General features: G+C 47.9%; 1 protein-coding gene across 50 annotated transcripts in view; it reads left to right on the plus strand.

Moving 5' to 3' along the window:
* The window catches only part of Tcf7l2 (transcription factor 7 like 2), a 192891-nt gene that overhangs the window by 111881 nt on the left and 54460 nt on the right, over positions 1-26550 (plus strand). For 9 of the 50 annotated variants that reach the window (XR_005492199.2, XM_039090214.2, XM_039090218.2 and 6 more), the window contains exon 6: positions 11031-11174. Coding sequence is in view for 15 of the 16 variants with exons in the window: in XM_039090214.2 (XP_038946142.1) it covers positions 11031-11174 (144 nt within the window). In the remaining variant the exon portion in view is untranslated. 50 annotated transcript variants of the gene reach the window in all.

Here is a 26550-nt window from a genome sequence, read left to right on the forward strand (position 1 = left end):
GTGTTTTGCTTTAGTATGAGCAAGAATACTTAAAGTATATGTATGGGTGTGTTGCGTGGTGGGGGTTGGAGGCAACAATGAAGTCTGTTTTCATTCCAACAAATTAGCTTCCTCTTTACCTAACCTTCTTAAAAAATTAAGGACCCAAACACAGGTTGTCTTGCCACTTCCAGATTACTAAAGCTCACCCTAGCCCTGAAGCGCAGTGTCAGGGCTGGGAGATGGATCTGTTGGTAGAGTACATGTTGCACAAGGAGGCTGAGCTGAGTTTGATCGTAGCACCCGAGGAAGAAGCTGGGCATGATAGTGTGTGTGCCTAAGCTGTTCGGGAGATGGAGACGGGCCACTAGAGGTAGCTGGCAAGCCAGTATGTGAACCCAGGTCCCAGCGAGAGATTCTGTCTCAAAAAGATGAGGTGAATAGCTCCTGAGCAGAGAGACACCCAAGGCTGACCTATTCGTTCCACACTCCTGTGCAGACACACGCGTGCACACACTCATCCACACGAATGAAAACACTCAGTCAAAACTGAAGAATACTTTTGTGCTGCCTTCTGGGATTCGTGGTCCGCTTTGTAAATCTGTTCTTAAAAGGATTCGTCTGGTCGGCACATCATCAATTCCCCCGGCCCTTCCGAGACACTTCTGGGGGAAGTAAATGAAAGGTGTAAATTAAGAAAAGCAAGTGTTTGTGGCTTCCACCTTAACCTTCCGCCACGTTAAATGGCTCTGTTGAAGAGGGCTGTCACAGCTCTTGAAAACTTGGGAAAATCCAAGCAGGCTGCGCCATGCGTCACCTTTGGGAGCCCACAGACGTTTGATGTGAAAATTATATGGGCACATCTAATTGGGTGCAATTTCACCCCATGAGATATCTACTACAGGGGTGACTTCCCCTTCCCTTGTTTTTAAGCTAAATTGTTTAATCTGAATTTCGAATTATTCAGAAGCAGTCGGTGAATCGGCTGCCATTTTTCAATGTCTTTTGTTTAGCCACTGTCTATGTGCCAACCACACACACCCCTAGACACCCCGGAAGAGTTAGTGATCCATCCCTCCCTGATGTGGAGGACTGTGAGAACTATGGCCTTCTACTCACCTCCCATAATTTAGTCTTCCCAATGTCCTCAGAGCTCAGCCAGCAGGGAAGAAACAAATATTACGCCCCCACACCCCCCGTGTGTGTGTGTGTGTGTGTGTGTGTGTGTGTGTGTGTGTCTGTGTCTGTGTCTGTGTGTGTGTGTCTGTGTGTCTGTGTGTCTGTAGGTCTGTACCTGTGCTTCCTGTAAAATGGGAAGAATCATTTTTTGTCTTGCCTGATTCTCAGAGCTGTGCACACGTTTCCCGTAAAACGTTCTCAGAGTGAAATAGAAAGCTCTCACACAGAGATAAGATAATGGGCAATTAGGTTAATTTAAACCCCAGAGTTAACAATGATCAGTTTATTCATATACCACGAGTTCACCTACGTGAGGCAGAGCATTCATTCGTTGGTTTTAACGCATTTATGAGGCTGTTCAGCTGTCACCACCACGTTAGACTGTGTATGCCCTCTCCTGACCAAAACTCTCCCCATAAAATGCTGTCGGTCAACTGCGGCTTCCCTCCTCTGTTCTCTGTCTCTAGACAACCAGCACTCTCCTCTCTCTCCGTACATCTTGTTCCAAGACTTCCGTTACCCATGGAAAGTATGCAATGTGTGGTCCCATGTGACTGGCTTCCTTCACTTGCACTGATGCTCCAAGATCCGTGTATTGTCCAGTGTCCCAGCACTGCTTCCTTTATCTGACTAGTGCTAGTCCATTGCATAGCTAGATCATGCTTTATTTATGGTAAATTTCAAAATTAAAACACTTTCACTTAAGCTCATGTTTGTTTAATTTTCAAAGCTTTTATTCTCCTTTTTTCTTTCTTTCTCTCTTTCTTTCTTTCTTTCTTTCAAGTTAAGGTATATTAGGGGACAAAAATTTCTAAATCTATGAGGTGTCTGTGTATTTCAATAAGTCGTATCTTCGCTGGTGGCCCACAGTGAGGCTGTGTCCAACCTGGGCAATCTCCTCCTTTCTGGAAGGTTGAGAGGCATAGCCACGTTTGTGTTCTGAGGGGGCGGAAGGGGTCTGTTCTGCGGACATTGCTCTTAGGTTGATCTGCTGAAGGCAGTTTCTCTTTTGGTTGATTGGCTAAGGGTGGGGTTTCTATGCTGGGGTGGAGTCCGCCTGGGTCAGAAGCTCTCCTTGCTACCATCCACGTCACACGTGTGCTGCTGGCTTCATTTTACTGAGCAGAGCAGGGATGTGGTGGCACATGTTTTAATCCCAGTACCTGGAGGCAGATGGGCAGATCTCTGTGAGTTTGAGGTCCATCTAGATAGCAAGTCGAGGCCAAATAGACACATGCTGAGAGCCTGTCTCCTTTTTTTTTTTTTTAAAGATTTATTTATTATTTATTTAATGTATATAAGTACACTGTAGCTGTCTTCAGACACACCAGAAGAGGGCATCAGTTGCCATTTCAGATGGTTGTAAGCCACCATGTGGTTGCTGGGAATTGAACTCAGGACCTCTAGAAGAGCAGTCAGGAGCCTGTCTCCTTAACAGAACAACCACAACACAAAAGCTAGTACAGGGCTTGACTAGCGTATGCCAGACTCTTACCACACCAGCCATGTAGCGTCATATAGGCCTATAATCCTAGCATTTGGGAGTTAGAGGCAAGAAGGTCTTCAAGCTTTTTAAGTTTGAGCCTGGGATCCTTAAGACAGCCTCAAAACAACAATAAAAGATGGAACACACACGCACATGCACACATGTGCACATACATACATATACATACACACACATGCACGCATGCACATATGTGCACACACACATGCACGCATGCACACATATACACACATGCACATGCACACATGTGCACATACACGCACTTTCACACAGAGTCCTACTAACCAAGATGTAAGTATTTGATTAGAAGGAAGTAGCCAAGGCTTGGGCTCTATACATCATTTTGTGACAGCATTTTCTTACCACTCATTTCCAGCGGGGAACCCCAAATCTCACAGAACAGAGAAAAGAAAGCAGAAAAGCATCTGAGTGAGGCTCTGTCTAACCTCAGCAAACACACCCTGCCTTTGGCTCCATCACTTTCATTCAGGCTGGGTCCACTCCGGAACACCACCTTCCGAACCCCCCAGCATAGATCATGGATAATAATCTCAACCCTTCCCCAGTGATCACATTAGCAATAGTACGTCCCACCCCAGTGTGCTTTTTGGTGGCAAGCATTATTTTGTAGCCCGAGGTGCTAACGGATGGGACAGCAAGGTTTTCTTCGGATGTTCTTGCATGCTCACATTTCGTAAGAGACAGTGTCATTCGAGATCAGTGAGAACCATGTTTTCTGAATATAATCTGTCTTCGGAGTCTCCTGTCGTAATTCCTCCTTTATAGTACCTTGAGACAACTTTAATTTCGTTTCAGTTTGATGTGTTTCGTGCAATTACCTTAATCTCTGTGGTGCGTCTCAACTGCTGTGGTTTGTTTTCAGGAACACCTCGAGGCTTTACATACCATGCTCTCCGGAATGGCCCCTTGTTTGAACAACTGTTCCTGGTATTAGATCACAAAGAGCCACTGGGGTTGGTACTGTCGGGAAGCATGGTAGTGGAAAGTGGTCTATTATTACCTAATACTAATAATTGGTTAGTGGGATGTGAAAGGAGGGGTTCCTGTGGCTAACACATTTGGATTATGAGAACATTTCCAGAGTGAATTCCAGGGTTCTTCTGGAAGTCTGTCATTTGTACCCATGCCAGTTTATCACTACTTAGCAAGGGCTATCCAAATGTCCCCAGGATACATGAGATTCCAAATTCTGCCCAGTCTCTGTCCTCCAGGTCTTAATTCCATTTTAGGCAGATTACCCTCCCTCTACAGGGAACAATTTCATGTTTAAAGAGAAGATGTCCCACCAGGCAGCACACATCAAGAACAAGTCGCCTCGCCCCCTGGTCCATGACTTTTTCAAGACTCTATTGGAGGTATTCAACTTGCAACCCAGCCCATGGGCTGCACACCCTGCAGGAGGATAGCTGTGAATGTGGCCCGCTGCAAATCTGAACACACTTACGCTGCAATTATAAAGACTCAACTGCATGGTTCTCCAGCGTGGGGCTGTGCCTGGCGGCCATTGCAATGTCAAAAACTTGGCCACAGGTAGACCATTCATCCCCGAAACTGACCTGAGAGAATGAGCGCCCTCTATCCACAACACTACCCCAACACCATGTTAGCTTTATCTGATAAACTCTGAACTGTAGGCTGTCGTCCTTTAGCTAAGCCGATGACATCTCAAGTTCTTCCACTATGGGTCAGTGATGAGGAGGGACTTGAGCCCAGGGTTAGTCTTGAGTCCTCCTGGAACCTGGTCTCACAGGAGCTATTTTCTTACCTGGAGAGGCTGCAGTGCTAAGAACCGAGACACTAGGGTCCACGTGGGAATAAGGGCAATGAAAGCGGCAGAGAGAACCTTCTCTTGCCATCTGCTTGAGGTTTCATGGAGCCCCACACTGTCATAGAGGGCAGATGTCAACCGGGGTCTGGGCTGTGAGACTTGGTATTCCAGCTGGGCCTCTCGGAACGGTGTTTGTTGATTTCCGCGCGCTCTGACCGCTCTCTCAAGTCTGGGCAATGCTGTGATTCCCACCTCATCTAGTTAGCTCTGATACCGTGAAGGCCTTGGCTTCCCTGGTTTGGGGTAATTCAGTGTGGATAGTGACGAAAGAGTGAAACACCCCTTTACCCAAAGTGATGACAGCAACCCTCCCCTCCTTTCCTAACCATCACAGATGCTCACGTACACACACACACACACACACACACACACACACACACACACACACACCTAGTTTGTACCCATGTTTTCTCCCTAGTGCACGACAAAGTAGTATTTCATATTTCCAAACTTCCTAGGGAGAGCAAGTTGTTAAGACTTTGTTTTAGCCAGGAGGGAACTTACGGAGGATGCCATCAGTTCACATTCTTGCTGTCCTCCCTGGCCATGTAGACATTTATGTAGGCAAGTCTATTGTCATACCGGCTTGCCTTTTCTCCTTCAGTGAACTGGCTGCCTTCAGGTAGACACTCTATGTAACAACAGTGACCAGATAGAAGGAGGTGTACGGCTTTTGGACTTGTGAGATAGCAGCCCCATTGACAAGACACACTGAGTCCCTTGGGCTCAGTGGCATAGAGGTTCTCTTCTGTTTCTGTGTGAATCTGGGGAGGGGTAAAGAGTGTTGGGATCACTAAGGGTGAAGAAGACTGGACCCCCACTTTTCTGCACACATTTCCAGTGGAGGTGCTTCACCCCCACTCTAAGTTGGGATATGTGAAGGTCTAAGTGAACGTTGTTCCCATATCCCTTGTCCTTAGGGACTGGCCACTCTGTGTGTATGGCCTGGATTTTGTCTGTCCGTACTCTGAGACTTCCTTCTACCTGATTCTGTCCTGCTTGGCCAGGCATTCCATCACACACACATGTGAGCCATACATACGTGTGTGCCCGCTCACACCAACTCACAGTTTTGGAGGATTATTGATGGAAAACCGTTGAGAGGATTTGCATGGGAATGGTGGTACCTGGGTTGGGGTGGGGTGAACTGGTCTTGTTTTCAGTGATAAAAATGGTACCTTGCTTGGAGGCTGGATTTATAGTTGCTTGTCTCTACCGTGGGTTGTTAGAACATATTTCAAATGTAGTTAATTCCCATCAAAGTCGCCTCACCTTCCAAGGTGAGAATTGTTGATGGTGCCTAGAGCCAGGTCATGACCCATAAAGGCCTTCTACTTCTCTCTCCAAGGTATACTTAATGTGTGTTGGGGTTGCTTGTTTGCTTGGATGGCTGATAATTGTTTTCTGTTTGCCTTGCTCGTATGCACATGTTTGTATGTGTATATATGACAAAGAAATGAGGATTCTTCCCACTAACTTGTACTAACTTTTCTTGTTTTTGTAAACTGGCCCTTGTCAGAGCCTCTGTCAAATGGATCCTGGGTCTCAGTTTTAATTTCTCTCCCCACCTCCCCACCTCAGCTCTACCCACCTGGACAGATCCTTTCACATCTAGGCTTAGGGATCTACAAACCAATCAAAAGATGGTATTTGATCAGTGATTCTTCCATAATCAAATTCCAATCTCCCCGAGAGACCCATGGGAATATCAACTTGCAGTGGAGGGGAAAACCTCAAAACTCAACCACATATGTTAGGGTCTGCTCGGATGCAGAGCAAAATGAATGGAGTGCAAGGCATAGAAAGGAACTGGCCCACACACTTAGGAAGGCTGAGAGGTCCTTGTGGCTGAGGTCGGCATACAGGATGCTCAGGGGACTTCATCAAAGAATCAAGGACTGGCAGAAGGAGGTGCTGTAATGTCCTTCTGAAGCCTGAGCTTCTATACTTAGGAAGGAATTGTGCTTCAGCCATGTTCAAAGGTAGTTAGGCCAGAGGAATTCTCTCCCCACTCCACGGGTCCATTTCATGGTTTATGGACACCTTCATCTGAGAACAAGAGAGCCCTGCCCATATTAGTGAAGGCAGTGCACTTTACCCAGAACCACCTAGGATTTATTTTTTAAATTCCATTTTATCTTTTCTTATGTCAGGGATTGAACCGAGTCCTTGAACATGTTAGACACCCATTGAGCTACATTCCAAGCCAAGAATAATGTTTGAGCGAATATCTGGACACCTTGTGGTCCAGTCAAACAAACATGTAAAACTGATTAAAGGCACAGAACCAACAGAAGGTACATGTGGTTATATATACTCGAAAGAGGATTTGTACACGGAGTTGGCTTTCACACTTGTGAAGGTGAGCACTTTTGTGGGGCTAAAAGAAAACTCAAGCCCTTTCCTTACAGCGTGGTAGATGGGTTCAGATTCTCCCAGTAGTGAACAGATGTTGTTGGCCAATTTCACTCTATTTTATGCAAAATGCTTGGGAATGTTGTGGTACTTTTAGGGCCCGTTGTTTTGTTTTTAAAAATTGTTTTCCAACTCTTTTTTCCCTGTATTTTGAGTGTGTATGTTCGTGTGCGTGCGTGTGTGTGTATGTGCATGTGTGTGCATATGTGTGTGCACATGCGCATGTACATGTGTGTGTTTTGACTCGATGGCTTCCATTGTGCCTCATGCCTTTGACTATCACCCAGCAGCTTATGGAAGGAGATAGGAGGCTCAAGAGGAAGTACGACTGTGGAATATGCAAATGAAGTGGACTTTGTGGGTGGCATTCTTGGATTCTGTTTCCTGCAGCTGTTTACAGATCTGGCTAACACACCATGTCCTTAGGTGTTAGGCATCTGACCCACCATCCCCTCCAGCCTGTATCAGCTTGCCATATCCCCATAGTTTGGTCTCCTCTCTCTGGAAGACACCTCCTCCAGAACCCCACCCCTATCCAGCAATGTTTCCAAAAGCCAGGGACACTGCCAAGGATACGTTGCTCCCACTCCCCAGTTCTGCTTTTTCCCGGCTTGGTCTGTGCTGCTGTGGCTTTGACGGAAACTCTAGAGGAGAGCAGAGGCAGGGCAGCTCTACCAGATGCGTGGCTGCTGGAGACTGAAGAAATCTCAAGTGCCCCTCCAACCCCGTGCAGAAGGAGGTAGCTCACTTTTCTACAGAGCATTCCTTTCTCTTCCACTCCACTACTTAGTGACAGCTGGTTCCTGAGCTTGGCCTATGATGGCTTCAGTACTCTGAGCTCAGTCTACAAGGGCTGCAGTGCTCTGAGCTCAGTCTATGATAACTGCAGTCCTTTGAGCTTAGTTTGTGATGACTGCAGTGCTCTGAGCTCAGTCTGTGATGACTGCAGTGCTGTGGCTCAGTTTGTGATGACTGCAGTGCTCTGAGCTCAGTCTGTGATGACTGCAGTCCTCTGAGCTTAGTTTGTGATGACTGCAGTGCTGTGAGCTCAGTCTGTGATGACTGCAGTGCTGTGAGCTCAGTCTGTGATGACTGCAGTGCTCTGAGCTCAGTCTACAATGGTTGCAGTGCTGTGAGCTCAGTCTACAATGACTACAGTGCTCTGAGCTCCGTCTGTGATGACTGAGGCGCTCTGAGCTCAGTCTATGATGACTGCAGTGCTCTGAGCTCAGTCTATGATGACTGCAGTGCTCTAAACCCAGTTACTGCCTCTCTTCATCCTTCATGCAAACTAGCCTGAGAAAATGAACGTGCAGACCTATAACTGGAAAGTCCAGGAGAAGGAGTTGGTCCATGTGGCTGGGTCCAGGGGCTTGTGGTTCAAGATTGTTTTCCAGCCGCTCATTGCTCTGCTGTCCTCCAAGTTGACTTCACTCATGGACGTTTATTCAAGCCCAAGGAAGTCTTACCTTTGCCCCTCATATCTATGACCTTGATTTTGAATCGGCATTTATGTTAAGAGATTGCAGTGTGTGTGGGGTGGGTCCATGCCTAGTGAATCTGCCCATTCCTCAAGCTGGGGAAAGCGGCCCATTCCATCTAAGCTGAAAGCATCATGGAGTCAGGTCAGTGTCTCCTAAATAATTTACTATTTTATTGCTGGAAAAGCCAGAAGAGGCCATAGAGCACAAAGCCCAGCAGCTCCTGCTTCCTTGTTCTTAGTGCCTGCTTGAGCTTCATGGTCTTTACCTACCTTTGTTCCCTCCCTCCCTCTCTATCCGTATTTATATCCGAAGTTTTCCTAAGACTTCTAGGTCCTAAATTTTTTATGGGGTTTATAAGTTATTCTATTCTATGAAAATAATAGAAACGAATATCTTAAAGACATTACCAGGAGAAGCTGGGTAAGCCTATTAGATAAAGTAGGGTAAGGTGAGCCTTGCAAGTTCAAAGCTGTTCCCTCATCAAAGAGAAGGAATATAACCACCAAGTTTGGCTCAGAGGTTCTCTGGCTCCCAAGATATCCAGGATTATAAGTATGTGAATGTGCACGTGTGTGCATGTGCGTGTGTGTGTGTGCCTGTGTGTGCATGTTTGTGTGTGTGCATGTACGTGTATGTGTGTGTGCATGTGTGCATGTATGTGTGTGTGCATGTGTGTATGTGTGTGTGCCTGTGTACATGTGTGCATGTGTGTTGTGTATGTGTGTGTGTGTGCCTGTGTGTGCATGTTTGTGTGTGTGCATGTACGTGTATGTGTGTGTGCATGTGTGCATGTATGTGTGTGTGCATGTGTGTATGTGTGTGTGCCTGTGTACATGTGTGCATGTGTGTTGTGTATGTGTGTGTGTGTGTGCGTGTGTGTGTGTGTAAGACACAGGCCCTGTAGGAAGATAGGAAGGGAGGAAGCATCTACAGAATGTAACAGAGACAATGTACTTGAAGGCAGCCCTTGCTCATTGTATAGCTCTAGTATTTCTTTTCCAATCTCCCTTCTCCAGCCCCTTGCCCCTGGGAGCCTTGCTTCTTGTGGTAGTAGCTTTGTTAGCCCAACAGAGCAGGGAGATGAGCTTTAAACCCTCACATTGCTGGGCTCCTCCCAGAAACAACTGGCACCATTCATTGTGCTTCCCTTGAAGGCAGCACTCAGGTGGGGCAGTGCTGTAGACACAGCTAGATGCAGTCACCTCCACTAATGCTGGGCTGATCTTTCAGACCGGCTCAAACATCTTGTGATTTACCCTGTTTACGGTGAGTACTGTGGACACCCTGCTTCCCAGATAGACACGAGACAGCGCCACAGTAGCAAGCCAGCTCTTGCTGGCCCATAGCTGTCTTTCCTAGACAGATCCCCAGCTTCCAGCAGTTGACTGCCCCTTGCCACGTGGGAAGCTCGGTTTGCCTGTGGATGGTTGTTAATACCCAACAGAGCACAGGGAAGGATGGTGTTTCTATGGCCATGTATGCTGCTCTAGGGTTGTGGCTTCCCATCCTTCCTTTATTTTTATTGATTTATCTTTCAGAATTATGTGTAGTCATCTGGGCTGGTCAGGTCCGCTCAGTCCATCTTTTCCACAAACATGAAAGTTACAGCTATCTTCTTCCTTCCCTCGTTCCTTCCCATGCTGGGAATATACCTCAGCGGCAGAGCTCTTCCTTAGTTAGCATGGGCAGGACCCTGGGTCCAATCCCCAGGAACACCAGCCAACCAACAGACAAGCTTGAGGAAGTTGGAATGATCTTTTGTCCTTTTGAAGTCGCCCACTTTGTACCCTCTAAATTGTTCTTCATACTCCTAAATTCTCTATCCTGTAAGTAGAGCTGTAGCAAACCTCTGACGAGGTGTGTAGGTCTACACAGCCACTGTTTGCTTGAGTTGACTAAGCAGTCCATACTGTCCCTCTACCATTTCCGAGCTGTGTGACCTTGGGCATGCTCCTTAACGTCTCTTGAGTCAGTTCCCTCCTCTGTGAAATAGGCAGGACACAATTACTTCCTATGGAGGTTGTGAGAGTTAGGGGAGTAGCCAGCCGAGCCCTTTCTAGGGGCCTGGATGGAGAAGGCAGTTCTTACTCTGCAGCTATGGGACAGGAGGACACCTGTTGAGCAGACCTTCTTTGAGCTCGCTTCCCTGAACACATGGGGTGTGCTCTGTCTGATCCATGAAGAGGTTTTGGGTGATGCTATTGTGGCTTCTCTCAGAAGACTGTAGTCTAAGGGAGCAAGGGTTGGGTTAAGACAGGAGCCCCGGCAGCTCAAGGGTCAGGGCAGTCATCCATAAGTATGTTTCTGTGAGGTGCAAGCATGGGCGATCCCATTAAGTTTATCCTAATAGATGCTTCAGTAAGGTAAGTTGAGAGAAGGCACAGCTAGGCAGCTGGCTGGTTGCTTAGAGGGAGGAGAAGCCATATTCATGGGGGGATGGTGTTAGGGATGGGGACGGTGGGAAGGGGCTTCGTAGGAACGCTGCATGAGGAAGCCGTGTTTGAGATGTCCCTCAGGGACCCCAGCTGCATGGCAGGGAGGTGTGGAGAATTCTGGGTATGCCTTGGTGACTTGGCCCTCTCTCCTCAAGCCTCACCCTGTCCCCCTTTCTTCCTGGCAGCAGAGCCCCCTCCCTTGCTGCACTCAGGGCCATGCCTGTCCGCACTTCTACACCCCCTCAGACTTCACTGTCAGCACGCAAGTCTTCAGGGACACGAAAAGCAGCCACTCCTTACAAAAGGTTGGGGAGCCCTGGTTTCTGGAGGTAGGTCTCGGAGCAGAATGACGGTATGAGACAAGCCAGGTCTGAACTGAAGCCGCCCATCCAAAGTTTACCTCTCACGAGGGCAGGGCCCACGCATCCACCTCCATCCCTGAGTTCTCCTTGGGTTACTTTCATTCCAGGTGCCATGATGTCTGGCCGTACTGACCACCGCTAGGGAAATCATAACCATAAAGTCACCACTTTACAAGAAGAGGGTGGAGCTGGTGCCCAAGTGAATGCACGATGCCCAGCTGGCTTGTAAAGGCCACATGATTCAGCGTCACACGCCAGAACACACATTATCCCATTAATCTTGAACCTAGAAAGTAATTTCCTGGGCTCTTCATGGCTCCTGCTGGAAGGGAAGTTATCACCTCTACTTTGCCATTGCTACTAGCAATTAGCAGTCTATAGTATAGATTTTCTTTTCAAATTCAGGGTGCCGAGAAAGGCCTCCCACCCCCACAAGATCCCTGACGAGCAGAGGCAGGCACAGCCCAATGACTCTTCTCACAGATGTTGTTCTCCAAGGACAGGAAGCATTGTTAATTTCCTTTAAATAATTCAATGCAGTGTCAATACCCCACACGACTCCATGCTCCGGAGTGACAGCTCTCTTCAAATTAGTAGTCCCGAGAATGAAGAACACCCGGAACATTCTTTTATCATCAGGGAAGCAAACATCAATGCAGACTTTAAAAAAGAAATTAAAGTAACTCTTAGATTCAGATGGAGGATGATGTTTTGGTCCCCATGAATATTCACAAGCCAATTAGTAGAGTCTTTTAAACCAGTGATTGTGTCCCTACTAGGTGCTGAGTGTATGCTGTGTGCTGGAGGATGCTGGGTAGGAAAGCAGGGATTCTCTAGTAGATAGAAAGGGTGTGAGGAGAGGTACGGAGCGTGCACACATAGTCCCTCCAGAGAGGGGTCTTGTGGACGAAATCGTGTTTAAACCCTTGTTCGACTTCAGAAACAGTAAACAGCCACTTAGGAGAACCAGAGAGACGTAGAAAGACACGTAGAAGGCACATCACGCCCGGACCTTTGTATGAACCGTTTGATCATCTCGCTTTCAACGAATTTATCCATTCATGTTCGTAACTCAAAAAGCATTAATATTGGGATTATACTTGACATGGCTTTGCCCCCGCTCACCTGCCGTGACGCCATGGGACGCTTTTCCTCCTTATGGCACGCGTTACTAAGATCCTAGAGTGGTGTCCTTTGGGATGTCTGTGGTCCAACCATTACTTCATCCAAGTGGGGCTAAAACAGATGTTTTTCCGGGGTGTTTTGCACCTCTCCTGTTTTCTTGCCTCTGATGTGCCTGTGATTGGACCATGCTCACATTCTGATTACCTGGTGTGTGTGTGTGTGTGTGTGTGTGTGTGTGTGTGTGTGTGTGTGTGTGTGTGCGCACGTGCACGCTCGTCTGAGTGTGTAGATAGGTAACTGGTTCCAGCATAGCAGTGCTTTGTGGTCCCCACTCTGCAGTGGCTGTGACCTGGTGAGAGCGTCTCTCAGCAGATCCTGACTGACCAGCTTTTCCAAAGCATTCGCACTATAGGGTATAAGACTCCTCTCCGCCCCCCAGCCTGATAGATAAGGCTAGCCCACCAGGCTTGGCACAAGGTAAGTAGTTAACCTTTGGTCCGAGTTGAGACGTGGATAAAGGAGAAGCAGGTGCCCTCTTTGATACAAGGAAATGGAAACAAAAAGACTGAGTCTCTTCCTTATAGCTCAAGATTTTCAGGAGCTGATTAGAATCCTGGCGCCGGTGACCTTGAACATTTCTTCTTCTTGTCTTCGGGACAGAAAGCATCTCCCAGGGAGGACAAAAAAAAAATAAAAAGGCACATTTTCAGATGAAAAATAAACCCACAGGTTGTAACTAGGCCAGATGCGAAGATGCCAGTACGAGCGTGTTAGCAAGCTCCTCTCTGCCTCAGTTTCCCTATCCCAGGGGGCTACACACACAGACAGGGCATGGTGAGAGAGCTGGTGTGCTCAACAGAGCTAGCACAAGCAGGGTCCCACACGCCGATGCTCTGCTCATCTACGAGTGATGCATGCTTTTCTTTCCCTCCTCTATGGAAAATTGAGTTTGGCTTTGCTAGTACTTGCTACCTCAGGAATTTTGGTGGAGTGTGAAAATCCTGACCTGCGGTGTGAGCAGTGGTAGAAATGGCTCTAGGGAGCAAGGTGATTGGCAGTCAGCAAGCAGTGAGCCCTAAGTCTGTCACCTCCGTTGGCAAGGTTCTCGCTCCTCCTTGATGCAATGCCTGGATGTGTAAAAGTCTTGTAATGGAATACTGGCCAGCCTTGCTCTGCAGGGTACCCAGGGAGAGCCTTTGACATTTCTCACAGACTTCCTGCAATCCAGGCACTACTATAAAGGACTGCACTACTGATTTAACTCTTTGGATCCTGGCAGCAGCCTTAAGAGGCAGGCGCTGCACACGCCCATTTTTTAAAACAGAGGTAAACTGAGTCAGGGAGCAGCATAAGGTCACGCTGTTAGAAAGAGGGTGCCATAAATGTCTGCTAATGACAGATGTGTGTGCCCTTGTTCATGGTTACTGCTTTGATTCTGCAGTAAGTGCCCCCACTTAGGAGAGATCTTCCACATCCTCTACGATCTGCACCTCATCTCCTCCTCCTTGCTACCAGGTCGAGATCCTAACCTTTGCCATCCATCTCTCACTCTAGGGAATCCAGTAGATAGATGGGTTGAGTAAATATGACTAAGAAAGTCAATAGCCCACCTGGGCAGGCGTGAGTCACTGCTTCCTCCTTAGCTATTCACACACAGCTTAAAGCCAGCCACACAGGCTGTTAACACAACCAATCGTGACAGTAACAGGGTGTGACACAGCATAACTGCCTGCAGATAAGAGGGGTTTCCTGTAATCGTTTAGTCACCACCACGGCCACTGAAGTACTTACACACACACTTCTTAAATCCTTCTTCGTCAGAACCCTTCTCTCCTTCCCCATTTCCTTCCTCTCTGGAGGCTCTCGAAACTTTCTCTTGTCTGGTGTCTGGGGATAAGCAAGATGGTGCACTCGGTCTGACGCTTCGGCTCTTACTGATATTCTTGGTCGTCTTACCCTGTGGCTAGCATCCAGCCTGTTTTGATTTCACTTTTCCGCGTGTGTTTTCAGAAAGGGCCGAAGTAGGGATGGGCTATCCCCATGTAGCAAATGTAAGGGGGAAATATGTTTGGGCTCAGTGTGCATGGCCAGCCGTGGAGACAGGGAGCTGACCAGTGCGGAGAGAGGAAATGAAACTTTTCTTAGGTTTATTAGACCACATCCTATAAGTCTGTGGCTTCTTATGTGTCTGATTTCTAAACAGCATGGCAGCACAGACAGCCTTGTTTCTGCTTGTTCGTCATTTAAAGCAAATATAGATATTACTTAATTTCCCTTGTTCTTTATATTTCAGACATATGTGGGAAATGAAGGTTTATACGCAGAATATATCAGAAGGGATGGTGTGTGTGTGTGTGTGTGTGTGTGTGTGTGTGTGTGTGTGTGTGTGCTGAAGTATAAATCCCTGTTATATAACTCCAGGTTAGCAAGCATTTAGCTAAAATCAAAAGCAAAACAAAAAATTAAAACGTAGTTCACCGGTAATTAAGCAGCCTGAGCTGCGATGTCAAATGTACCCCTAAAGGCAACGCTTATATTTGGATGAACTTACAGTGCTCCAAAGTTGAGCTTCGAAAGTTATAGGTGAGCTCGTGTTGCTGCAACTCTTAATTGTAAAATGGTTTCCCGTGCATGCAGGAGGAGGACTTTTAACTGCCCCTAGCTGTCCGTTCTAGAGGTGGGGGTCGTTGACCATTGCTCCAAGCAAACAAGACTTGTCTGTATCACACTACTGCTACAGGATGCTTGGCAGACATGTGTGTTGGAAGTACTGGAGATTCTGGAATATTCTATGATGTCCCCTCCCCCAAATGTGTGAGCTGTGGTTTTCTATGGTTTTCTCATACAACCCAGAATCCTTCTATACAAAAATTGAACAACAACCCCACCCCCTTCCATCCATACTCATAGGGCATAGTCTCACCACCATGCTCTTCTAGGGTAAATGAGTACATAGTTCTCTGTTACTCTGAAGTCCCACCTGAGTACCTCTCATGCCTCAGTGAGGTGACATCCTGGTGTGAAGGGAGCACAGTGCAGTTCCACTCATCCGACACTCAGTGACCACTGACCACGCCCTCTGCTCCGTGTTGTCCGTCATTCCGTGGACCGAAAGACTTACGCTACTGTGGACATTATGTTGACTTGTCTCCCACCCTGTGAGCTAGTATACGAGACAGGAAGTCGTACTGTGTGGAGCGGTCATGTCAGGACCTGTGGCAGACGGCTGGTTCTTCTGCCTCATGTGAAACCATGGAGGTCCAGCCGACCCCATCCACAGGACGGTCTGGCCCTAACTCAGTGCCTGCCTCTGTTTCCCCCTTCTGTGCTGGTCACATATTTTCTCCGCATTCCTGACACAGGTCATTAATAGATAAGACTCAGGCTGTGTGTAGGTGACAGCTTTCTTCTTCTTTTATAATTCTGTGCTGGTGACAGATTGATTTTTTTCATGGGCTAGGCTGTATTAAGAGAGAATAAATCATCCTTAAAACCCTCTGTTCCTTGTAGGGCCTCCCTCAAATAAAAACAGTAGCTGGGTGGGAAAATGTCTTTACAAGGCTCTAACATCATCTACCGATTTCTCTTCCTCCCCTCTCCCTCCCCTGCTACCCCCTCCTCTCCTCCACCACCTTCTAGTGTGGTATCTCGGGTTCTGAGGCCTTTGCTGTGATCAGACTCTTAGTGATGTCAGAGGAGTAGACGCTCCGGACTTCGACATAGAGGGGAAACCATCCCTACCCTGGAATGAGTCTTTCTTTCGTATGGAGGGCGGTACACTGATGTGACAGAGTGAAAGCTCTTACTTGCAACACCTCCTCCCCCCTGTCTCCTGTGAACTTCATTTGAAAGGCATTTATTGTCTTGGCTACTAGTTTAGCAAGGGCCTATAAAAGAAGCTTGGTCAGCCTCTGTCCTTCACGCAGACCTTCCGCTTCCTCTGCCGTGGGTCTGAAAGGCCATTTCAATCAAGCCCGTTTGCATTTTTAAAAACTAAGGTGTCGTGGGTGTGCATGGGGTGTGGGTGGGTGTGTGCATTTATATGTGTTGAAGAGGTCAGAAGCCGTCCTTGGTGTCTTTCTTAGTTGTCACCTTACTTTTCAGTCTCTCACTAAGCCTTCGGTTTAGTGGTGGTTCAGATTATCTGGGCATCAAGAATCAGGAAATCCGCCCGTCCCTGTCACCCCAGTTCTGGGATTACAGATGTTCACTACCCTGCTGGACTTTGACATGCATGCTGAGGATTTGAATTCAAGTCCTCATGCTTGTTCTCAAGTATTTTACTGACTGAGCCATTACCCCCTCACCCGCCCCCTGCATTCCCACAATCCCTCACATTGTTTTCAGTCTTCGTAGAAGTCACGTGTCCCTGATGAAGTCCGGTTCAAGTTTTGGTTACCCTGTCCTGGTCTCCCTCTGGCCACCTCTACTTGGGCTGAGAAGAAGGAACGAGGTAACCTTTGTACAGCCAAAGCTTTGCCGTTCTGTTAAAGCACCTTTGGGTGTGTGCTTGTTTGAGTATGCAGAGTATGATCACTGCCAACCTTCATGGCCTCTGCCACAGGAGAGCAGAGGCTTTCTCTGGCAGATTTGTGTGTGTGGCGTGTGTGTGCTCAGAAAATTTCTGTTTTAAAAAAGGTAATTACTCCTAGAGCAGAGTATGGGGAACAAAAAAAATGAATATATTGGAGAAAGAAAATATGAGACTCAAGAGCAAGAAGAAATTGGGGTGACCAAGAGACACACTAGCCTATTCCAGTCACTTCTCCACCATGCTGTTCACTCAGGCAGACAAGATGTGTAGGCCCCACATGGACACCTGGTCCTTGGTGCTAGAGTCTTGGTGCTAGGGAAAAGGGTTGGTAGAAGATGAACTGATGGTAAACTTGTTCTGCAGGGTGGGGTCAGTTGGGTCTTTTCATCCTCTGTTCTGCCTGCTGGGATCCTGGAAGGCCTGTGTTACTGCTGGGGTGTTATGTGTTGAGAAGTCTCCTTGACCCAGGGAAACGAGCCCTGGACTAGAAAGTAGAATAACAAAATTGTAACCACCTATAGGTGTGTGACTCTCTCCCAGACAAGGTAGTTTCTTCACATCACTTTCTTGAGAACCCCTGGGAAAGGTGGGTGTCCTCTGGGAGGATGACTCCAGAAACATGGCAACCCTAAAGGGAAGGTGAGAGCCTCTTCTGTCCATCCTTCCGCTAGGCAGGGTTGTGGTGTCTGGGGAAAGACTTGCGGCCTTGATGATGTTTGTTTTGTTTGCACCCAAGAAGAATGGGACACCCCCTCCCCATTTTGGTCCTGCCCTGTTGGGACAGCAAAATGTCCTTGAACCTGGTTGACTTGAGTTTCCTCTGTGTTCCTCCCCGACAGGGCCTCCAGGAACGGTCTTCTCCAGGTCTCTACTCACTATGCACACTTGATTTAAAGTTGTAAGACAAAGTTTCTTTGGAGATGTGGAATCAGGAAACTATTATATATATTTATAAAAACTACAATAGAATTGACTCTTGTTTACTTATTTTGGCCTACCTCTTAATAATTCTCACTGCTCACAACCTGAACACAGACCATGTCTTCTTATTCTTATTAGACGGATCCTTTATGGACACAGGACATGCGGGCTTTGTCTTTAAGATGTTCCCAGTGTGTGTGTGTGTGTGTGTGTGTGTGTGTGTGTGTGTGTGTGGTGTACCTGTGTGTGTACATGTGTTCTCATGCATGTGGAGTTCACAGGACAACCTGACAACCTTGGGTGAATCAGGTTCAGGTGCCTTCCCCCCTCTCTCCCTTTTCGTCTTTTAAAAGACCTGCTCACTTACTAGCCTGGGACTACTGGGAAAGGCTGGCTGGCTGGTGATTCCCAGGGAGACCCCTGTTCTCACCTCCACTGGGGTCACAAATATGAACCAACATGCTTGGCTTTTTAAGTGGGTTCTGGGGAACAAACTCAGGTGTTAATGTTTGCAGGGCTTAGCCTGCTGAGCCTTCCCCTACCCCGTGCCTTTATTTTGAAGGAGTGTTGTTCAGTGTGCTGGGCCCTGTTCAGAAGCTCAAACTGTGGATGTCAGTTTCTGTTCTGCCCCATCTCTAGGCCTTCTTGGACACAGAGGGAACCCTGGCTTTGTCTGTTGGCTTCTAGGACATTGGCGCGTCTCCCCTAGCCTTGCTTTTCACTATGAGCTGTTCTTTCCCGCCCTCCAGAGTGCTTCAGGCCACCTTATGGACTTAGGAGAAGCAAGCTCAGGCAGTAGTGAGGATAACATGCTGTTACTACCCACAGAGACAGCGGGGTGAAGTGAGACAATCTTTGGAGCATCCTGTGTTGAATTATCTGTTATTCTGCCCATGCCATAGATGGCCAAATTTGGGCATGGTGTCTTAAGTGAAGACAGAGTGCGGTCTGTAGATTTGTTGACCTGAGCCTGGTTCTCTCAGGCGATCTCACTTGTCCCATTATTGAGATGAAAGGAGAATTGGGAGAGCAGTGTCCCCACCCAGGATCCCCAGCAAGCCGGTGCATGCCTGAGGAAGCTTAGCTGTTGCTTCCCCAGCCGTCCAGAGGTTAGGAGAAGTGGAAGGCAGGGAGTAGCACATCTGTGCGCCTGCCCTCCTCTTGCAAAGGGAGGAGAGGTGACCTGAAAAGTCCCCAGCTCAGGGTGTCACACTTGAGTGTACTGAAGATGATGCATTTGGCCAGAGAAGGTAACAGCCACCACACACATGTAAACGCTTGTGCAATCTAATTCCTGTCTTTGTAATGACTTGGAGAGCTGCCATTGCAGCCAACTGAGAGGTATGCGCAGTGACCCAGGCAGGAAGCAGAGATTGGAGGGGAGGGGAGGGGAGGGGAGGGGAGGGGAGGGGAGGGGAGAGAGCATCCAAGTTGTAGCTTCTCTGCCTTTAAAACCCCTTTAGAAGCAGGAAAGGCATGGGGATCATATTCTGTGCGCACCAGTCAGCTTTTCCCATCCCAGCTCCCCAGAGAGTGTGGTGGGCTCAAAACACCCAAGACTTCTAGCCGAGGAGAAGGGCTGGTGCTGAGGTGCTCAGCAAAGGTTCAAGTCTCCGTAGGGAAGAAGACCTCTGAGATGGGAGAATGAACAGCACTTAAAAACAAAATGCTCCAAACAACAAACATATGGGTGCTAGCAAGGGACAAATCCATCAGCCCAGAGATGCACACCTTTTTAAGCTCCTGACTGGGTTGATGTGGGCACTTTAAGAAGCCAGGTGTGTGTGTGGCGCTCTGTCCCGCCTTGGTTCTCACCCGTCTGGCAAGTGGAGCAGAGAGCGTTCAGCTGTGCCGTTTGTCTTGCTGTCTGTCTGACTGACATCGGGGGTTTGGGAATGTGATGTCATTTCTATAAACACACAGGAGAAGCCCCTCCTCTCCCATTCGGGTGACAGATTGCATGTTAGGGCAAGATAAAAGCACTAATTATTTGCTTTAGAAAAACACACTGAAGGATCCTCTCACCCTCCCAGCTGAAAGGTGATGGGTTTTGGATACCATTAACAAAGATGGCTGGCTGCCGTTGAAGCCGCTGGCAACCAGAGTAACGAGTGGAAGTTGGCCCCTGGAGGATGATACTGGGTTTTTGGGGTGTGTGTGGAATAGGACTACAGGGTTATAATCCCAGCTCCAGGTCAGCCACAGGGGAGTAAAAAAGCCCTCCCTTACTTTTCACTCTTTCAATTGGATGTTTTCTCAGTGGGTTTTCTTTTCATAAGAAGCAATCATATGCTGCTTGAATTTAATAAGAAAGGCATGGAGTTTTACGCAAGCCAGGTTGGAGTCAATTTAAGATCCCCCTGCCTCAGCTCCCCAAGGCTGGGAGTGCAGGTGTGCTCCAGTCGAGTTATAATTCATGCAGGCCTTTCGAGAAAGGGCACAGGTTACCCGTAATAAGAGAGCATGTGGCATCGGTTGCTGCCTGTGGCTGGTGGCGTCCGTTTTATGGGTAGCTGAGAGCACGGGTCACCACTTCAAGTTAACCTTGACCTTGCCGGAGGCTGACCCCGAGCGACCAGCTGTACCCGACAGAGCCCGTTGAACCCTAAGTCTTTGTGTCTATAAAGCTGGAAAACTCCTATCTCTGCCTTTATTTGTCCAAAGAGTTGAGTAAGTAGGTGGTGGGTGTAGGGACCAGCCAGTGTCTGTATCTCCTGACTGAACCCCATTCCTTGTGGGCAGTAGTAGGATTTGATACTAATTCTCCCTATTCTCTGTAGACTTCCGGCATCTTGAGGTGGATGGCATGCAACTGTGTCCCCAGCAACTTGGAGGCTTAGGTGGAAGGGTCACTTGAACTTGAAGAGATTAGAGCCAGCATCAAACAAGGCCCCACCTCTTCAAAATCCCCAAACGGTCTCCCATAGGCCCTCTCTGTATAATTCTCATTCAATCCTCCCAGTCAGTAACAGCAATTTACTTTTAACAAGGAGGATTTTATTTTATTATTTTATTTTAATGATTTGTTCCCAGTTCCATTGAAAGTAACTGTTGGGACCTGGAGATTCAAAGCTGGGGGCTTCAGATGTTTTCCGAGACGGGGTGCCCACCTCCCCACTGCTGGGACCCATCTGCCCTGTGACATGTCATCAAGCTACAGAGGAGAGCCACACATGCTCTCCAGACATTCTGGCCTAGGCTGATTGGGACAGGAGGTTGGGAGAGCGGTCCCTGTGCCGGAAGTTGTGGCTTCTGAGTCTCTCAGCAGTTGGCAACAGAGAGTTTTGTTTTGTTTTGTGTGTGTGGTTTTGTTTTTTAAATAATTAGAAACAGTTCAGCTCTTATTACCACCCACGGTAAAAAATTGCTTGGCTCCCACAAGTTAAGAGAGAAGGGGGGGGATAAGTCCACTTGATGGAATGATTAAAATGGGGCTTAAGGCTGAACGTATTTTGGAGAGAGCTTTGGACATGGGAAGGCCGGGGAGGGGGAGGGGGGATTCTCAGTCTCTAACTCCTTTTTGGCCTGGTTCAAGTTGAAGATGGTTGTTCGTGAAGGTAGGGAATCTAGTGCCCAAGATGACTCTGGGAGGAAACCCACATTTTCTGTACTCATTAACGGTATGTCTTCTGTGTGGGTGTGAGCTCAAAGCCCATATGTGTGCGGTGTGTGGTCCTTATAGGGCTGCGTTCCAGTCCTCATGGTGGTAGCCCGTGAGGAGAGGGAAGAGGAAGAGCTGGTCTTGGCACTGACACAACTCGTCCCACTGTATGGACCAAATCACTGAGGCCGTTGTTCATAGATCAACTCAGTACACATCTGTGGCTCCATTTACTCATGGGGATGGCTGGAGTCTGAGTCAAATCGATCCGGCAAAACATATGTGTTATCCGATGGACACCCCCTGCCCACTCCTCCTCCTGTCCATCTAAGTAGTCCCATGGGCAGGGGGATGACTGTTGACTTCCTCCTCCTCCTAGATGGAAGAACATCCCACTGGAGGTCACTGGGCTCCCCAGGACATCTGAGCCACATTGGTTTGATTCTAATCTGTGATGGCTCCTGTGGGGGTAGCCTCTTCGTGCCATCCTGACTTGTTTAAGTTTACGCTTTGTTGGCAAGCAGTTTTCTGATGCTGTTCTTCTCATGGCCAAGATGGAGCAATGCCTGAATTTAATACTTTTCATCTGGATCTTAGGGTATCAAGAGACAGGGGCGGGGTGGGTGGGGTTGGTGGGGTGAAGTGGGGTGGGTAGAGTCTTAGACACTACTCATCGCATTCCCAAGTCTACCGTTTCTTATTGTTTCCTTTCAGGACACTACATAAGGAGTACTTGTCCCCCTAGAGGGTGTTGTGTCCCATGGTGCTGCATACTGACTCTACAATCGTAGGCCAAAGGATACATTGTCTTACAGATGGTTTACAAATACATATACCAGGGTGCCTATTAAACTTAGCCTGGAGCGTCTAATAACAACAGGCTTCTTCTTGACTGCCCCCAGAGACTGGGAATTCACCTCCAAGTTTGGACCCTTAGTAACTCTATTCTACCCTTCTGGCTGGCCAGGGCCCTGTTCCTTCATCAGATTCTTAGGCACACAGAATGATACTTTTTGAGCCTGGTGGATGAGCAGTTAGGTACTTCAGAAGGCATTAGGCACATGGGGGACATGAGACACCTGTGGCTCTTTAAATCCTGCTTGTCTAGGCCGGACCGCCTCACCAGTGTGGGTGTGAATCTGGAAATTATCAAAAAAAAAAAAAGAAAATCCACATGACAGAGGGATGTGTGTATGACTGGGATTGCAGCCCCAGGGAAGACTCCAGTTCACAGCATGTCATTTAGTACTCCAGTCCTGGGTGTCATTCTATCCTGAAGAGAAGGGGTGTGAGCAGAAGGGACCCTTCTACTTCTGGCTGGAAGACGTGGACTGAGTTCAGTTCTTTGTTGTCACTCTGAGGCTGCTGCTCTCTGGGGTAATTGCTGGAAGGGATCCCCCTTGTCAGCTTCTAGGATTCTGAGCTCTGTGGCTGTCAGAGCCCTTCACCTGTGTGAACTGGCTCAGTGTGAACTGGCTCGGTGTGAACTGGCTCGGTGCGAACTGGCTCGGTGAGAACCGGCTCGGTGTGAGTAGCTTTGTTGGTGAAGCCACCAGAGAAAGCCACATTGAAGTGAGTAAGTTCCCCTTCAAATCTTGGGAATTATCAGAACAGTGGTTACAGAGTTTGGTTACCACGGGGCCCATTTCTCTGCCTCTCCAACTCTACACTTCCGCCGTGACTGTGGTTCTTTGACACCCGTCTTAATGAACCACCTTCCCAATCTAGTGGTTTCTCACTCATATCCATTCTTGCCTCTTTGCGCCAAACCTTTGCGCCTCTCCCCTTAGCCCACATTGATCCAGCTGCATACCTGCCTGTCAGAAGCAGACCCATGAGATGGTAGACTGAGTGTTCAGGCTCCATACACTCTTAGAAAGCAGGAGATGGGAGATGATGTCGCAAGGACCCAATCACATCAGGGTGAGCCGTCTTTGAGACCTTAGTCATCGGTTTTGTAATAACTATTCTCAGTCGTTAAAAATAAAAGTTGTCTCCAGGATTAAAAGAGAAAAGATGCTTCGGGGAGGTGATCGGGGCCTGTCCTGTGCATAAACAGCAGAGAGATAGTACTAAATTGAATGTTACCTAACAGGTTTGGTTTGTGATTTGTTGGGTCTGGACTCCTAGGAAAAGATGATAAAATAACTCAGACAAGGGAATGGGCTTATTGGAGTGACCTAAAACCACAAAAGCACACAACAAGAGGTTTTGAGTAGATAACCATAAGCCAGAGTAATTTTAACTTGTTCAATGGCTGGTGGGTTAAGGGAAATCTACCAAATCTGGAGATTGCTAAGTGGTTACTAATGACAGGACCCTACTCTGTCAGGTCTCTTTCTAAACTTTGGAAACGGAGGCCCAGATAGAGCAGATGGCTGTAAGACTCAGGGGCTTCACTCCCAGGTAACACAGCAGAAATCCACCCTCCCAGTTGTCTCTTCCCATCCTGCCACTCCCGATTCTCAATTCACTCGAAGGTTGTTCAACACTACCAGATATCTGTGTGGAAGCTGAAGCTCCTCTGTGGATGAGTGTGGAATCCAGAGTGTCTGGTGTGAAAATCACTGATTTCTCTCTCAAGATCATGACTTTTCTGGGTACCCTGGCTGCTGGTGGGCTCCTCTCGGGGTGGGGGTGGGGGAGTCATGCTCATGAAGGATTAATACAAGCATTTCTGCTGAAAGGAAGCCAGGAGTGGGGACCTAGAACTCTTGCATAAAGAATACTAGGAGGAATTTTGCAAGTGATCACTATGCTTTTAGCAACACTTAACTGAACATATCCCACATTATGACTCACATCCAGCATTCAGGAGACTGAAGCAGGAGCATTGCCATGAGTTTGAGGCTACAGAAACCATACCCTTAACCATTTATATAAGAAGGACATTAGTTTGTTCATGCTACTGTCTTTCCCCACGAGGACTGGTATTTAGGAATTCTGTTAGGGTGTTGCTTTCTGGGATTTTTGATGTGAAAAAGGACTCTTCGGAAACTCTTCTTGGTTTCACCCTAGCATCATGGATAGGAGTAGGATGGAGATCACCGAGCTGGCTGTGATGCTGTTGACCACGTTAGAGCTCACTAGTGATTTTTACGGCTCTGCTAAAAGCTCCTTTCTGCCGTTAGGAGTCCCATGTCTTGTAACCAGGAAGCAGGCTGATGCCCTGGGTTGAGTTCAGCAAGTTTGTTTTGACTTGTGGCCCACGAGGAGAGAGAAGTCCTCATTATGTAATGTTAAACTGGGCCGGGAATGTCAGCTGGGCCCTGCTTGCCAAATCTTGAAGAGTTGGTTGGGAGCGGACTATGTTTAGTATGACTAATCCAACTTGGCAGGGTAAAGGGGTGGGTGGGTGTCGCTCTGAGAGGGAAGGATGACTTATGCTATTTCAAATATTAGCACTTTGTATGCGCTGTAGCAGTCCCCAAAAGTAACTCAAAAGTAAGCGACTACCTAAGTCGAGTCCTCATTAATCAACACTGACTGTCTACTGGTGGAGTGAAGACACCATCAGATTCCTCTTGCCCTTAGGAGAGACAGGCTCAGGTCCTAGGAAATGCTTCCTGTGGCAGCCCATGTTGGTCAAGTGTGGCTGGCAGGGTACTCAACAATTAAAGCTGGTATACAAAGCCAACACTGGACTCTGTAATAAAAGTCGCAGTGAACCCCAATAAAAATGTGAAGTAAAGAAAAATGTGGCCCACTTTCCTAATAAAGATTCCAGAGTGTAATTTAGAGTCCCGTCTCCAGCCTTTTCCGTCTTTATGCGGGCGCTTTTACGCCTTTTGCTCCTTCCTCCCCCGACAAGGCCCAGCTTGGTCCTTCTTATGGGACAAAAGGATCCCATTTTTATGCAGATGCCTTTAGTTGGAGACAAAAACAACACAAAAGCTTGTTTGCACAACTATCCTTAAACAGTGGTTCCCTGAACGCCCCCCCCCATCCCCCGTCACAAAAAAAAAAGGCTACTCTTTGGTCGGATAGATGCCCTGCCTGAGGTGAAGTGGGGAATCGCTTTTGTCTTTTCCCTGATGAATGGATGTAAAATGTTCACTGAACCTGGAAACACCTCCTTTTGTGCCCGGTGCCCCCCTAACACAGGCGGTTAAACTTGGGGCAATTGCTCATGGTGGGGGATTGAATGGAACCATTGTGGGAGGAGGGGCCCACACTGAGACCATTGTGGGCATAGAGATGTCATTGTTTCCCAAGTATTAAGGAGTAGACTCTGGGGACCCCCAGGCATTGGTGTGCCCGGCCACTGTGCTGACTGCACACCATTTGTTGGGTTGAATTGTCCCCTAAGTACAAGCTGGGCAAGGTCCTCTTAGTCAGGGCACACCACAGTGTGCCCCCTACAGGATGCATGTGGAATTTCCTACAAATATCAACTTACCAGGCAGGCTCTTTCCTGTCCCTACCTAGATTGTTCGTTTTGGGGTTTTTCTGTTCTGTTTTGGTTTTTGGTTTTTTCTTTCCCTGTCTTGATCTCCAGCACTCATTTCTGCAGGGAGGTCGCTTGTCCTCCAGGCATTGGGGGTGGGGGGGTGGGGGGGTGGGGGGTGGGGGGTGGGGGGGTGGGGGTGGGGAGACAACATTTGTTAAAAATCCCTTCCTCCACCTTAGGAGTAGCAAAACTCCCCAATTCCTGCCGGTGGCTGTACAGTCAGTTTCCCTGTGGCCATATGGCCTTCAGAGGACTTCTGATCTTAATTACAGCATCCAGCCTTTGTTTATTTAAAAATCAAAAGGCGGACAGGCTATTGATGGTTTATCTGTATTAACTGCAGCACCATACCTGCCAACTGTCCCTTCAGTGAGAAAAGGGAGCTGCTATGATCCCCACCAACAGTTTACATGTGTGCGCACACCACTTAACACGGCACGTTCAATAGAAGTTCCTAGCTTTAGAATTGCCGCGCAGGCATTTGGACGTGTTGACGGACAGGAATGTAGGCACAGGGTTAGGAAGAGCATCCATCCAGGAAGTACTAGAGTTCAAACTCTGAGTCTTCACTTGCTGTGTTAACCAAGAGTCTTGGGGGTATATTCTCGGCAACCTCAACTTTGCCTTCTGTAAAGTAGGAACAGTAGCGGGGTTTGCAACCCCGAGAATGATACAAGATTTGGACTGCATGCTTATGAAAGGTGATTATGTG

Source organism: Rattus norvegicus, chromosome 1 (assembly GCF_036323735.1).
Source record: "Rattus norvegicus strain BN/NHsdMcwi chromosome 1, GRCr8, whole genome shotgun sequence".
Taxonomy (NCBI): domain Eukaryota; kingdom Metazoa; phylum Chordata; class Mammalia; order Rodentia; family Muridae; genus Rattus; species Rattus norvegicus.